Below are 14,839 nucleotides of genomic sequence, written 5' to 3'. Positions count from 1 at the left end.
CTTGTCACGGGCTAAAATTTTGACTATCTAATTCATATGGCCTTAAAAGATGACATTCGAGTTGATCGCCTAAGTCATCTTGCAAAACAACCTTGTGAGAACTTAAGCTTACGAAAATAACGAATAAGCTATTTATGCCTAAGAAATATGTGAGAGCTTTAACACTAGTGGGGCTATGAAGAACAAATAAGAGAGGCAATAGAAAATAGATTAAGAACAATAAGACAAGATATGTTCATTGCTATACCATCATTTGCTCTCTTATACTCAATGGACGAGGTAGTACTAGATCCAGCCATTACTATCAAAGCTATTGGACATCAATGGTATCAGACTTATGAGTATTCAGACTATAACAGTTCCGATGAACAGTCACTCACTTTTGACAGTTATACGATTCCAGAAGATGATCTAGAATTGGGTCTATCATGTTTATTAGAAGTGGACAATAGAGTGGTTGTACTAGCCAAAACTCATCTACGTATTATTGTAACATCTGCTGTACTTCATAGTTGGGATGTACCTTCCTCAGGTGTCAAATGTGATGTTGTACCTGGTCATTTAAATCATATCTCTATTTCGGTACAACGAGAAGGAGTTTACTATGGTCAGTGCAGTGATAGAGTAAATGCCCATTATATTAACAAAAAGTGGAGAATGAATGTAATAAATACAAATGAGATGGGGAGTCTCTATTTATTGTCGAGTCTCCATACAATGTATGTCATAGATCGATTTATATCAATGACTAATATAAGCCCAAATCTCATAATCTAAGAAAAGATTGTCAAATTCTATCTACTCATATAAATTATTGTATTTCTTTTCTTGATTATGTGAGCACACTAATATGATAATATTCCTCTATAATCTTCCTTGATTTGGTGTCAATTGTCTTTCCCACAAAGTCAATGTGAATAGGCTCTTTACTATTCTCCAAGTGATGGAGTCACTTGGCTCTAAAATTTATATGATTAGATAGAATTTAATAATGAACTCTAAAATTTTAATATTCTTTTCTTAAAATTAATGGGTGTGCAATGTTTTTTAATTTTTTTAATTTTTCCTTAACTCATTATTAAATTTAATCATTTTTCCAAAATAATGGGATGCACTTTGCTCCCTAGGGAGCTTAGTGCATCCGTCCTTGATCCAAATCAAATTCTTTGTAAATTTGTCATAAGATAAACTTAAATAAATGAACTCTTAAAATTAATAATATTATTTTTTTTGAATTTAAACTTGTGTGTTTACACTCGATTTAAGCTTGAAGTTTACTTTTTTGGATGTTAAGTTTAAAAAATAGTCAGCAGTTAAAAACCTTAAAACCAAACCGAACAAAACAAAAAAATTAGTTTTATGTCATTCTATTTTGATTTCATTTTTAAAATAAAAACTATATGATATGGATTGATTAATCTTTTATCATAAAATTTAACTGAACTAAATACACCTCTAATCAGTAATCACTACTAGAGGATTCCCATTTGCTAGTTGATCCACTAACACATATGCTTGACTTACCTATTCTTGATAATGTTTCAACCCGATTTAGTTGAAAACGAGATTGACAATGTTACATTAACTGAAAAACATATCGATAACATATTAATCTTAATTTGATTACTAGATTTATTTCAATTATGACTTTATGGAACCACAATGTCAGCATCACATTATTATGAGGCTAAATATAAATAGCATAAATATATGGATCACTTGTTTGGATGTGCATGGGTTGGGTTGGGTTTTGTTTTCGATCAATTTGACCCAACTCAAAAATCTATATCATCTATATGAAACGTGATCGACCCGAGTTTAGAGGTGATTTTATCCGACCTAAACCTGATATGTTTTTTTGAGATAAAACTCGAATTCGATCCGATCTGAAATAAATATATAAAAAAAATATTATTTTTATTCAATAAAAATAATGAACTAATTGAAAAAATAATATATGGAAGAGTATTATTGTAATTATCCCTAAATATATAAGGTAGATTTACTTTTTTTTTTGGATAAGTCGGATTGTGTATTTTCTCCCCTAAATCTGAACTCTACCCGGCTCGACCCAAACATATTTTCTAAAAAATCTGACCTAATCCGATCAAAACTCGATTTTTTTTAAATCTAACTCATTAAAATCGGGTCAGGTCGAAACTTGTTAGGCTCAAGTCTCATACCCATCCCTAATCATTTGCATAATTAATACATTCTAGGCAGTTGATATCAATACTATTTATTGAATGTCGATATTGCATTAGAATAATATTGATACTAGAGAAACAATATTGATATTGTCATTAAAATAATTACTACCGATACTTCCAATTAGGTATCGATATTTACTATTATTTTTCATCTGAAGCAAGGTTTTAAATAGCGTTCGCGGTCACAGTTTCGGTCGCGTCGCATTTATCATGGTTACGGATATAACGGATGCCATTGCGGTCATTGCGGATATCGCGATCATGAATTTTTTTCGAAGGAGCTGATTTTTTAAATAAAAAACCTATTTTTTTAAAATTAAAATAATGGAATAATAGCGGAATAGAGGTCTGCTATTGCCTTGATTGATCGCTATCTATTAAAATGCGGCTGCGATCCGCCGCTATTAGTGTGATCCCGCTTCACACCGTTATTTTCTGCGATAGCAATTTCGGAAACCACCGCGACTACGATATAACGGCCGTGATGCCACTATTCGACCGCTATTTGAAACCCTGATATAAAGCTCATTTTAGTATCGGTAACTTTTTTTGCTATCTATATTGTATATGTATAGTATCGATACTCAATGATGGTACCAGTAACCATTTAAGGTTTAAGATCTTTGAACCCTTTAATGAGGTACCGATACTTAATATCTGATATCAATAATACATGTAAATATGACAAAACGGTAACTTTTGCCTCTAGTAGACACAATTTATCACTTTTGCTCCTATCGTATTTTCGCATCAATTTAGCCATCGAAGTTGTTCAATATTATCATTCTATAACCATACCCCTAACTTAAAACCCTAAATTATAAAGCCTAAACCCTAAATCATAACCCTATTACCTCTAAACACTAACTTAAGGTTTATAATTTAGGGTTTTAAGTTAGGGGAATGGTATAAAATGATGTAATTAAACAATTTTGAGGGCTAAATTGATGCGAAAATACAATAGGGGTGAAAATGATAAATTTAGTCTACTACAGGAAAAAAGTGACCTTGTAAAATATTGATAATATATCCAGTATTAATACTAATTTAACATTAAAAATTCCAAGTTTAACATGTAGTATTGATACTTCATGTTTTAATATCAATACCATATGCATCAAATGATCAAATTCTATTTTCAAACATGCTCAAGGAACCTTTAAACATAGCCTAACCTATATGCAACATATAAAGCATTTATGGCATATCAATAGTGCATCAAAACATCAATTTCAACATGAATTCAATCACAAGCATATGAAATCAAAATATACTTACAGTATGCACTCTATTTATCATTGATCATGTCATTTTTTCATATCTTAACATATTCATCTACCTTACTCACCATATGAGGAATTTGGGGAATTCACCATACCTGTATCACACATAAGTTTCATGCATTATAATATAGCACAATTATACTTATCATGAAACATACCAAACATGATTTATCACACGTTACAATCTAAAGTACTTATATATTTATATTGTAACATCTTAAGCCTAACCTTTACACATCGTTGAATTCAGTAGTACCACATTCGATCATCGAAGTTACCTTAAACTTTATTAACTCAGTATCAAAATGAGGATACTCAAAGCTGAAAGGGTGCCAATCTAATATGGAATTTCGCTAGTAAATTTATTTTGGCTAAGATCTAACGTCAATAGTGAAGAGCTGTTGTGAAACGCATGTGGCAGTGGACCATTTAGTAAATTTCTGCTAATGTGAAGATGATCTATGGCTAGTAAACTGATGCAAGATTATTGGAAAGAACTAATCCCTCCAAGCTTGATGCATTTCAGATCCATCCTAGAAGCTTACAAGACAAATAGTTGTTGCTTAGATCCATATAACAAAGAAAAGAAAATTTGATAGCTAAGATATCAATTTTAGGTGTCTCTCCTTGAAATTTGTTGCCATCCAAATATAACTGCTCCAGTGTAGTTAAACTAAATTTTGTAGGTGGTAGTTTCTCACTCAAATTATTACTTGAAAGCCTTCGATGAGTTACTTTTGGCTAACTATTTAATTATACCTCTAGAAAAATTATTATATGAAGACTTCAAACCACCTAAGCATGGAGGATTATTACCTTGAAAGGCATTCCGAGAAAAGGAAACCCCCCTAAATGTGAAAACATTACTACTGCAATTCTTTTTTTATCTTCTTCTTTCTTCTTTAATCTGTTCTACTTTCTATTAATATCTTCAAAAAAAATCCGAAAGGCACAAAGGCACTGTGCCCGGTGCCTAAAGCCCAGAGGCGCGCGCCTCTTGTATCTCGTCTTGCCTCATCCCAGGCGAGGGCCATCTTTAGTACCTGGCTGCGCCTCGCCTTTTAAAACCAAGTCGCGAATTCTTTCATTTTTAAACAGATTCTACTATAAAGTAACACTTTAATTAGAATTATTATCAACTTTTGCAAATCAATCATTGAGAAAATCGAGTATACTTTCTAAAATACATTTGTGAACTGTTTGCACCAAATTATCATAAGCTTGATTGTTATGAATTTTTTTTTCGTAGTATCTTCCATGGGTTTAGCTTTGATAATTTTCTCCTGCTATGATGGGATCATACTGTATTCATCTCTATCGTTTCCTTCAGTCAGCTGTTAAAGGTGGGTAGAAGCGTATGATAATTTTTATGGTTATCGTAATATTTCCTTATTTCGTTGTTGTTCCTATGTTGGCCCCGACTTTATTTTTCTTAAGACACGGCTATAAAGATTTGACTATGGCCCTTCAACTTTTTAATTTTATTTACTGGGAATATGGAATGTGTTATGTGAATATATTCGTGTGTCTTTTTTTGTGTGTCTTGAGCTGAGCTTTGCTTTTTCCTCAGTACGAGTATCATCTGTTTTAGGTACATGTAAAGGGCATAGTATTATGTGGCTGCATTTTCCCCTTTACTGTTTTGAACAAAACTATGTCAATCCCGTGGAGGGGAATCATTATATGTTCTACATTTGAGCTTGTTAACTGAGCTTTTGCACTTGGTCTGTAAAACCAGTTCTGTATTTTACTTTCGAGGTTTAAACCGAAACTTTTTTTTTCTTTTTATTTCCAAGTTTTGGGTGTAAAATGGGGCTTTGTAACATTACGAAGCGGTTCATTTTTGTTTTCTTTTGCAGGCCAGATTTTTATTGGCAAAGTTGAACCCATCAGCCACATACAATAATGTCACTGATATAGCACCTGGATCAGATATAATCTTTACAGAATATGTAAACTTACAAGTCTTCTTCGAGCATCTTCAGAGATTAGCTGTGCAATCTTGATTGTAGAAACTAGTCGGAGGACTCGGGATTTCTGAACAGGAGATTCTCTCGTGAGTTATATATTATTTCTGACATCCTCTTTTCCCTTTGGTTCTTTTCATTTGTTTCCATCAATCTAAAAAAATCATAATAGCACCAAATCATTCTTTGGGGCTTGCTAGGAACGTATTTGTTTTCATGAACAGATATGATAATGGATGCAACGAAGAGGTAAGTAAAGTTGAGGTTTTCTACAATTATAGAGAAAGGAAGGTATTATGCTAGAGGATGTAATTGTGAGGATTACGTAGTTAGTACTGAATTTCAGGTCATTTACACTCATCAGCACTACAACAAAACTAGCTTTTTGCGGATTTTTTTACCTATAGCGGCGTTTTTAAGCACCGCAAAAAACTCCTGCGGCGATATAACAAATGCCGCAAAAAGCGCCACTGAAAATAGCGCCGCTAAAGATCGCGGCATTTGGTAACAGAAAATGCCACAATAGATAACGATATATAGCGGCGTTTTTTCAACAAACGTCGCAATAGGTGTTTATATTTAGCAACGTTTGTCCTACAAATGCTGCAATAGGTATGGAGGTTTAGTGGCGTTTTTCCCACAAACGCCGCAATAGGTGTTGAGATTTAGCTGCGTTTTTCTAACAAACGACGCAATAGGTTGTGAGATTTAGCGGCGTTTTTCTGACAAACGCCGCAATAGGTTGTGACATTTAACACGTTTTTCTCAGAAACGTCGCAATAGGTTGTGACATTTAACGGCATTTTTCCCACAAACGCCGTAAAATGCGTATGTATATAGCGGCGTTTCCTTAAACGCCTCAAAAGGTTAAGATATTTTACGACATTTTTAATACAAACGCCGCTAAAGGTATGGTATATAGCTACGCTTTTAGGATAAAAATGCCGCAAAATATATGGTTTATAGCGGCGTTTTTTGTTACAAACGCCGCTAAAGAACACAGAATTTAAACAATTTAAATATTTTCTTCGATTACCCCAAATCTATTTTTTTCAACCTGTTCCATTATCCAACAAGCATTACATCAATAACATCAAACTCTATATCCATAACAAGCAACATCAAATCCAATATAATAAATAAAAGTTTTCATTAACGTAATATCAGTTTAGTTACGATTCAGTAAAATTAACAGACTGCTGATAACATAAATGACACTATGATGGTGGATGTTGAGGTTGCGCTTTCTCTAACATATGCATCATAGCATCGAGTCGTTTTTCAAATTCTTCACATCGTTGCTGATATGCTGCTTCTCTCTGTGTGCCGCTGCTTCTCTCTATGCTATTGTTGCTTCTCTCTCTGCTTCCGCTGCTACTCTCGCTACTTTCATTGCTGCTCTCTCTGCTTCCCTTGCTTTATTTTAGGCTTTCATGTTATCCATTTGTTGATCCATCTTAGCCAACTTTTGTTTTAAACGACTAACTTCTAATTGGGAAGATTGAGACTGTAATGACATGTACTGTGATGAACTGGATCCAAAATATTTGGTGGGAGTAACAAATAATCCTTGACAGCGTACCCGACCATATCTTTCAGGACCCAAAACATCATTAATAACTTGGTTTTCAATGTCATCATCATTAACAAGACCTTGACTCGAAGCAGTAGCATGATACTTCGCCATTTTCTCCCTCAATTTTTCCTAATAATAAAGTGAATAATTGATTCAAATAAAAAAGTCATGGTACAGATATAAATAAAGTTAGGTAAATTTAAAACCTCTATCCAATAAACGTACCATAATTTATGTAGCTTCAGCAGTCATAGGAGTGTCATCCTTCTTTGTATGTGTCATGTCGATGAGTTGGATTCAGCCAACTTTAGAACCAGATGTATTTTCCTACAATGTACCATAATATAATTACTTGAGTTAGTATGTACATGAATACAAATAACTATGTGAATAATCTATAATACCTCCTCATTAGCTATACAAGCAAAGCTCTTCGATCCAGCCGTGTGCGTAAACTTTTGTTGTTATCTGCTAGCAACACCAACATGCTCTCAGTCCTACAATGTCAAACAACCACTTTTAATGATGATTTATAATTCGTTAAAATTATTTTTGAAAAATACATCATACCTGTCCTTTTTGTGAACTCCAAAATCTGACTGCATCTTCACATACCATTGGTACCTGAGCATTCTAGGTGGGACTGTTTGTAGCTTCTCTTCAAGGTTGAGATCATTCTTGAAGTATTTCTTCTTTAATGAGCTCTTGTGGTCTCTTCATCTCTTCCCTAACGCTTGCTTCACATAATCGTCAGAGACCTCTAAAGAAAATTTCTCCTATATAGCAAATAAGTGTGCAACATAAGTATAAATTAGTATTGAATTGTTATAGAGTATCTATTATAATGACATTATTACCTTAATAAAATCTAACGCCTGATTTTTATTACTATTAGGCATTTCGTGCCATGACTCTTAATTTATCTGTAACAGATATGAATTATGTACAACTATGCCTAAGTAACCAGATAGAAGACGTTCTTCTGGGCCAATAGGTTGACCGTCATCGTTTCTTGAAACTTTGACACGGTGCCCAGGAGGAGGTTGGTATAATTCCTTCAACGTTGTACGTCCTCTACTCTTGCGCGTTCCAGCATTTTCAACTATATAAGAAATTATTAAATGTAAGTTTTGAAAATTACTTATATTTCTACATCTTCTTCAACAGTTTCAGGAACTTCGGAACACTCAACTGCATTCGATTCCTCGTTATTTCTTTGTTCATGGTCTTCAGAACCTCGAATAATCCGCAAACCACTTATATTTCTCCTCGGCATGATATCTATAATAAACAAACATTTGTAATAAGAAAACGAATTAAATAATTCATATATTGAAAGACAACATGTTAAAACTTATAACATTATAAATAAATAAATAAAGTACAACATTCTTATGTAATGTCAGTTGTCATAAATATCTCCATCAACGTCCTCCCGAACCCATTGAAATTGTGTTGTATTAGTGATAGTTTCATCTAAGTTTTGTGGTAGTAGAGGTAAACATTCCGATCTTGTTTCAATGTCATTTATACTTCCATCCCCGATGTCTATCAAGACTCTGGGAGTATTACAGAGCACAACATACCAACTGTCATCCATTGGATCGTGACAGTAAAATACTTGTTTCACTTGAGAAGAAAATACATATGGTTCATCCATCAATCGTTGATCAGTGTGAATTAATCGAGAGAAATTCACCATTGTAAACCTGAATTTATCTCTTTTTATGCACCTGTTTACATCAACCCAGTCACACCGAAACAACACAATCTTTCGTTTTCCATAATAATCTAACTCTGTAATATCCGTATGATTTCCATAATAATCTACCTCTCCCTCCTACGGATTATTGTCCCTGACACTAGCATAACTTGTAGTTGATGAAGTAACTACGACTCCACAATTTTGTGTCCTCCTTAATCTTTCATGAGATTTCGTGTGGAACCTGAACCCATTAATAAGAAAGACATTATATCTTTTAATTATTCTATTCGGACCTTGAGAAAGCCATTTAACATCTTCAGTAGTTTATCTTCCACTCCAAATGTATTACACATGAATGGTGAATTAATTTGGTTTGATTTCGATATAAAAAGCAAGACATGTATTATTTATAAGTATGTGGAATGATTTAGTTGCTTACCGTCTGGCCTAACCATTTATGAAAAGTTTCTATGAATAACTTATGTATCTCTCGCTAATGTAATCTTCGGGAGCGTGCAAGAGATCTCAAGACTTCTTTAAACTCACTATAAAGTATATTATGTCGTTAAAAATGATAAATATAAAAGATTAAGAGATTTCATTAGGATTGGGTCCGAAAGACTTACGTGTGAAAGGGATCTATTGAATCGTGATGGTAAAGAACATATTGGTGTGCTTATACCCAAGACGTGTCATCTAAGTGTGCAATTTCAACTTTCCCTAATGGTTGACCATAACTTCTAAACAAATAATGTTGAGGTAAGTCATTAGTGCTTAACACATCATTTCGATTTGGTCTATTCCATCTTGTTTCAACATCTTCCAAATATATAGAGCAAAATGTCATACATTCCTCTACCAAATACCCTCCAGCAATTGATCCTTCCGGATAACGCTTATTACGACAGTAAGACTTCAACTTGCCCAAGAACCTAAACACAAAACAACATAAAATACATTTTATTAAAAGGTATAATCAGTAGTAATTTGAAACGTATCATTCAATTAACACCTCTCTATAGGGTACATTCATCGATAGAAAACTGGTCCACCAAATCTTGCTTTGTGAGGAAGATGAATTAGCAGATGCACCATAATTGTGAAGAATAAAGGCAGAAATATCCTCTTCAAGTTGCATAAATTCAAGGTGACTCGATCTTGTAGTTTATCAAGTTCTTCAACCATCAGAACTTTCCCACAGATGGCTTTCATTATATTAGAAAGTTCAATGATATAAGATGTCACCTTACTCGACATGCAAACGCGAACAGCTACTGGCAGTAAATCTTGCATTAATATGTGATAATCATGTGACTTTAAACCATAAAGTCTTCGATCTTTAACACTGACACATCGAAAAATGTTTAATGCATACCCATCTGGGACCTTTATAACCTTCAAAACCGTGCAAAATACTTCTTTTTCTTTCTTCGAAAGAGAAAAAATAGAAGGCGACAAGAAATATTTTCCATTCAGATGTAATTGCGGATGAAGATCATGTCGAATTCCCATGTCTACTAAGTCAAGTCGACTCTTAAGATTATCTTTAGATTTTCTGCCATCATTCAGAATGGTCCCGATAATATTCTCACAAACATTCTTCTCAATATGCATTACATCAAGATTATGTCTCAAAATCTGCTTTTTCCAATAAGGCAACTCGAAGAATATACTCCTCTTTTTCCACAAGTCTACCTCATTTGGATCATCCTCTTCATCAAACTCATCATCACTCTGTTGGTCAACTTCAAGCTCTTCATTACCTGCTTTGCCTTTTTCTTTGATCGTGTATTAGTTGGTTGATTCATCTTTCCATAAGTACAACTGATGTTTTTCAACATAGAAAATATATGAGACCCGATTGTTTGGTCAGGAGCATTTCGAAACTCTTAATCACCATCAAACATATTATTTTGACATATAAATCTATGATTATCAGGTAACTACCGACGATGTCCTATATATGAGAACTTCTTTCCATTAACCAACCACTTCGAACATGTTTGTGCAGCACAATAAGGACAAGCATAACGACCTTTTGGTACTCCAACCAGATAAATTTGCATACGTAGGAAAATCATTAATTGTCCATAATAAAGTCACACGTAAATTAAAGTTCTCCTTCGTCAACACATCGTACATTTCGACCCCTTCATATAATTGTTTCAACTCTGCAATTAGCGACTGCATGTAAATATCAATATCATTTCCGGGGCCTTTCTCGCCAGGGATTATCATGGATAAGATGAAAGATGATTGTTTCATGCAAATCCAGGGAGGCAAATTGTATGGAACAAGTACAACAGGCCAAGTACTATACGAAGTACTCATGATTTTGAATGGATTAAACCCATCAGTTGCAAGACCAAGCCTGGCATTTCGAGGATCTCTCGCAAAACTTGGATACTTGTTTTCAAATGATTTCCAAGCTAAAGAATCCGTAGGATGCCGTAATAACCCATCATCGGTTCTGCCATCATGATGTCACCTCATAGAATCAGCAGTCTTGGAGGACATAAACAATCTTTGTAACCTAGGTATGAGAGGAAAATATCGCATAATCTTGAACGATTTCTTTCTTGATCATGCTTGAGCTTCATCCTCAGTAACATTTTCTGCCTCCCTAATCATCCATCGAGATTTTCCGCATACATGACAAGACTCTTTGTTTTTTCGATCACCCCAATACAACATACAAACATTTGGACAACTATGAATTTTATCATATCCAATACCCAAATATTTTATCATTTTCTTCATATCTTTGCATGATTGAGGGATTTTTGCAAAATGAAACACTTCTCCTAGCAACTCCAACAATTACGTAAAGGAGTTATCAGTCCACCCTTCCAGGCATTTTAAGTGGAAAAGAAAAATGCAGAAAGAAAGCTTTGAAAACTTTGATCCCTCATAAAGTTGTTCATTCATTTCATTCAGCAACTTGTAAAACTTTGCCGCTTCTCCATTTGGCTCTTCATCACCTCCAATTCTTCACATCTCAATGAAATCATTAACATCATTCTGACAATAATTTTCTGTAACATACGACTGATGATTGTGCATATTAAATGCATCTCGTAACATCCCTTCCATGTCATCTTCTGTAAAAGTTGGATGGTGAGAAGAAGCAGGATAAGTCGAATAACTCGTGGAAGCAGATCTATCTGATACAAACTCTCCATGAAAGATCCATTTTCTATACCCTCGAACAAATCCAAAAACAACTAGATGCTTGTACACAACTTCACGAATGTGCCAATTAATGTTCACACAATTCTTACTAGGGCAAAGAATCATATTCTCTTTGGCTTGCATTCACAAAAGCTAAATTTAGAAAGTTTTCGACTTCATTCCGATTTCGACGCTTACCCTTGAGAAATCCATCCAACTCTTATCCATTTAGTATTTCTGGAGTTTCAATTTCAAATGTTAATTGCTAATATTATAGATAAATTTAGAACCTAAACAGAAGCATTAAACTATCAGATTTAGTGCATAATAATATTTGCATAGTATAGAACTAATCACTCCTAAATTATACAACTTTTAAATTGATAAAATTTTATGGGAGCAAGTGTATCTCAGTTAATTTATAAAAATTATAACGAGAATTATATACAACTGCATACTATAGAACTAAATACTTACACATATGTTTCATCGAAATGTAGCATTTAGATCTAAAGAGACTCATGTTTCATTGTTAAAGAGAGAGGCATGAAGAACTTAGAACGAAATATAAACCCTATGTTCAATGTGCAAAAGGTTCAAGAAATAAAGAAAAAGAATAACCCAAAAGGACAACCGACTTAAGTCCTAGTCAACAATTTCTCAGTGAAATGCATACTCTTTCTCAGTGAAATGCTTCATTGTTAGAAGTTAGAATTCCAAGGACAACCCACTTAAGTCCTAGTCAACTATGCGACACCAAGAATAATTTAGTACACTTGACTTGACAATCTTAAAGCAACATAAAAAACGGGGTGTTAGAACTAAAAAATAATGACACTACACATTTTATCATATATATTTTTTAAGAATAAGATAATGATCTCACAATAAATGATATCAGAGCATCCCGTTGATGGTTCGAGGAAGAATGTCATGTCTTAAAAAATAAAAATTAAATAAAAAATTTTATTTCAATTTTAAAAATGATAATGTTGTATATACAATCAGATATATTTTTTATAAATAGAATAATGATCTCGTGACATACACATATCATATTGATCAAATTCTATTAATATTCTATTTATTAATTAATTAATTAAATTCAAATATTACGAAAATTTATTAATTAAAGGTATAATTACTTTTAATTTTTATTTATGAATAAAAAATAGAAATTAAAAGATTGATATATTAAATAATTATTGTGTATATAAATGAGAGTTGACCAACAAGTTTGAACACCAATTTCTTCCCCCTATAACCAAGTCTCGCCATGAACAATAATATATCGACTGTCTATTTATATCTTTCTTCCATGCCATTATTAGTTGGCCTTGGGACTTTCAATTCTCAAAGACCTAAGCTTTAGAATAATGGAATCCTCACAACACTAACTTTTTTATTATAACATAAAAACAGTAATATTTACTTAGCCCTAAGCACTATTAAAATGCCCATGTTAGAGCTTAAAATGATTTGTACCGATTGGGTTGGTTTCACTATGTAAATTGGGTAAGAACCATTGTTTTTTTTTTACTATTTTATAAAAATAAATTATTTAATTTAATTAAATAGTTCACTTTTATTTCATGAATTTCATTAAATTTAGGTTTGATGTTCTGATAAAAAATTAATTTTTCTATACATATTCTTAATTTTTACTTTTCTTCTTGTACTAATGATTTTTTCAATATATATGTGTTATTTTTATATAACTTTTCTCAAAACACATTTGAATTAGAAACAATAAAATAAAGGTATCTAGAATGTTTTCTTTTACCTCAATAATCCCTTTTTAACAAAATATGAGTCCATTATAAAATTAATGTACAAGTAGTTAAAAAATAATGTTAGATATCTAATTGATCAAAAAATCTAAAATTAACGAGTGACATATTTATGTGTTATTCCTTTTAATATTATGAGATGGTTATAAAGTTGCATTTTTAAAAAAAAAAAATTAATATATTTATAATGTACACATATTCTATAGACATAATTGTTAGAATCTAAATCTTAAATAGAAAATAATATTTTCTTTTACTACTAAAATCACCTAATAGGTTGAATTTATGAGTTATTTTAGTTAAGCTTAATAAAAATAGTTTGCATAACTTTTACAGTAGAAAATTTGCATCATCACTTTACTGCAGTTAATAGTTAACAATTCAGACCAACTAACAACATTATAAAAGTAGAATGGCTAAATTATGTTAAACTAAAAATAGAAAAATTAAATCTCCAAATTTAGCATAATAAAGGGATTAAAACAAAAATTCATAAAAAAAAATATTATTACAAGAAGCCATAGACAAGTAAACTTTTCAATTTCGATAATATTAACAAATATATGGAGCATGTGTTTCAAAAGATACAAACCTGGAAAATGTTGATTATGATGCTCTTTCGATGAACCAGAACCAGAAATGTTTGGTGATCCATAGCTAACCTTAGCGAGGCCTTCCTGAGAGAGCATAAATAGTTACATTTAAGCTTAATTATAAAGTAAAGGCCAGAATTAAACATTGCATGCCACTTCGTATTTATCTATCATGAACTTGAGAATCCGAATCAGATCCACTTAATATATTCATTATGAACCTCTGTAATAAACTAATATATGCATGCCAATTAAATATTATTTGTTTCCACAACTAATATAATGTAAACTTAATATATGCATGCCAATTAAATAAACTAAAAAAGAAACTTATAATGCCTTCTGTAACTGTAGTGCTAATACCACTTATACCTGTGCAACTCGATCAAACTCCAACAGCAACAGTGATTTCGGAGTTTCAGGAACTTTCAGGAAGAAGTTAAAGGTCACACGGTAATGGACTTGTGTAAAAGAACTGCAAATTCAAAGTGTTTCTTAGTCGAAGATTCGGAATAAGGTTCGCATGTAATCTTATAACTTGAAC

At 32.6% G+C, this 14,839-nt stretch overlaps 1 protein-coding gene across 1 annotated transcript; it reads left to right on the top strand.

Moving 5' to 3' along the window:
• Positions 1-270: 270 nt before the first annotated feature.
• LOC120126119 (cytochrome c oxidase subunit 2-like) lies at positions 271-5,499 on the top strand. The gene is made up of 2 exons (XM_039144403.1): positions 271-624; positions 5,353-5,499. The coding sequence occupies exons 1-2, from the start codon at positions 271-273 to the stop codon at positions 5,497-5,499; spliced, it is 501 nt and encodes a 166-aa protein (XP_039000334.1).
• Positions 5,500-14,839: the final 9,340 nt, after the last annotated feature.

Source organism: Hibiscus syriacus, unplaced genomic scaffold, assembly GCF_006381635.1.
Source record: "Hibiscus syriacus cultivar Baekdansim isolate YM2019G1 unplaced genomic scaffold, ASM638163v2 tig00110450_pilon, whole genome shotgun sequence".
In the NCBI taxonomy this organism is placed as follows: domain Eukaryota; kingdom Viridiplantae; phylum Streptophyta; class Magnoliopsida; order Malvales; family Malvaceae; genus Hibiscus; species Hibiscus syriacus.
The sequence above is the reverse complement of the archived record's forward strand: the minus strand, read 5'-3'. Positions and strand labels throughout refer to the sequence as shown.

Excerpts from the sequence above, each read along its gene's own strand:
- LOC120126119 (XM_039144403.1), top strand. The coding sequence starts at position 271 with ATGGACGAGGTAGTACTAGATCCAGCCATTACTATCAAAGCTATTGGA. Across the intron at positions 625-5,352 it reads ATGGTCAGTGCAGTGATAGA|GCCAGATTTTTATTGGCAAA; the intron begins GTAAATGCCCAT and ends TTTCTTTTGCAG.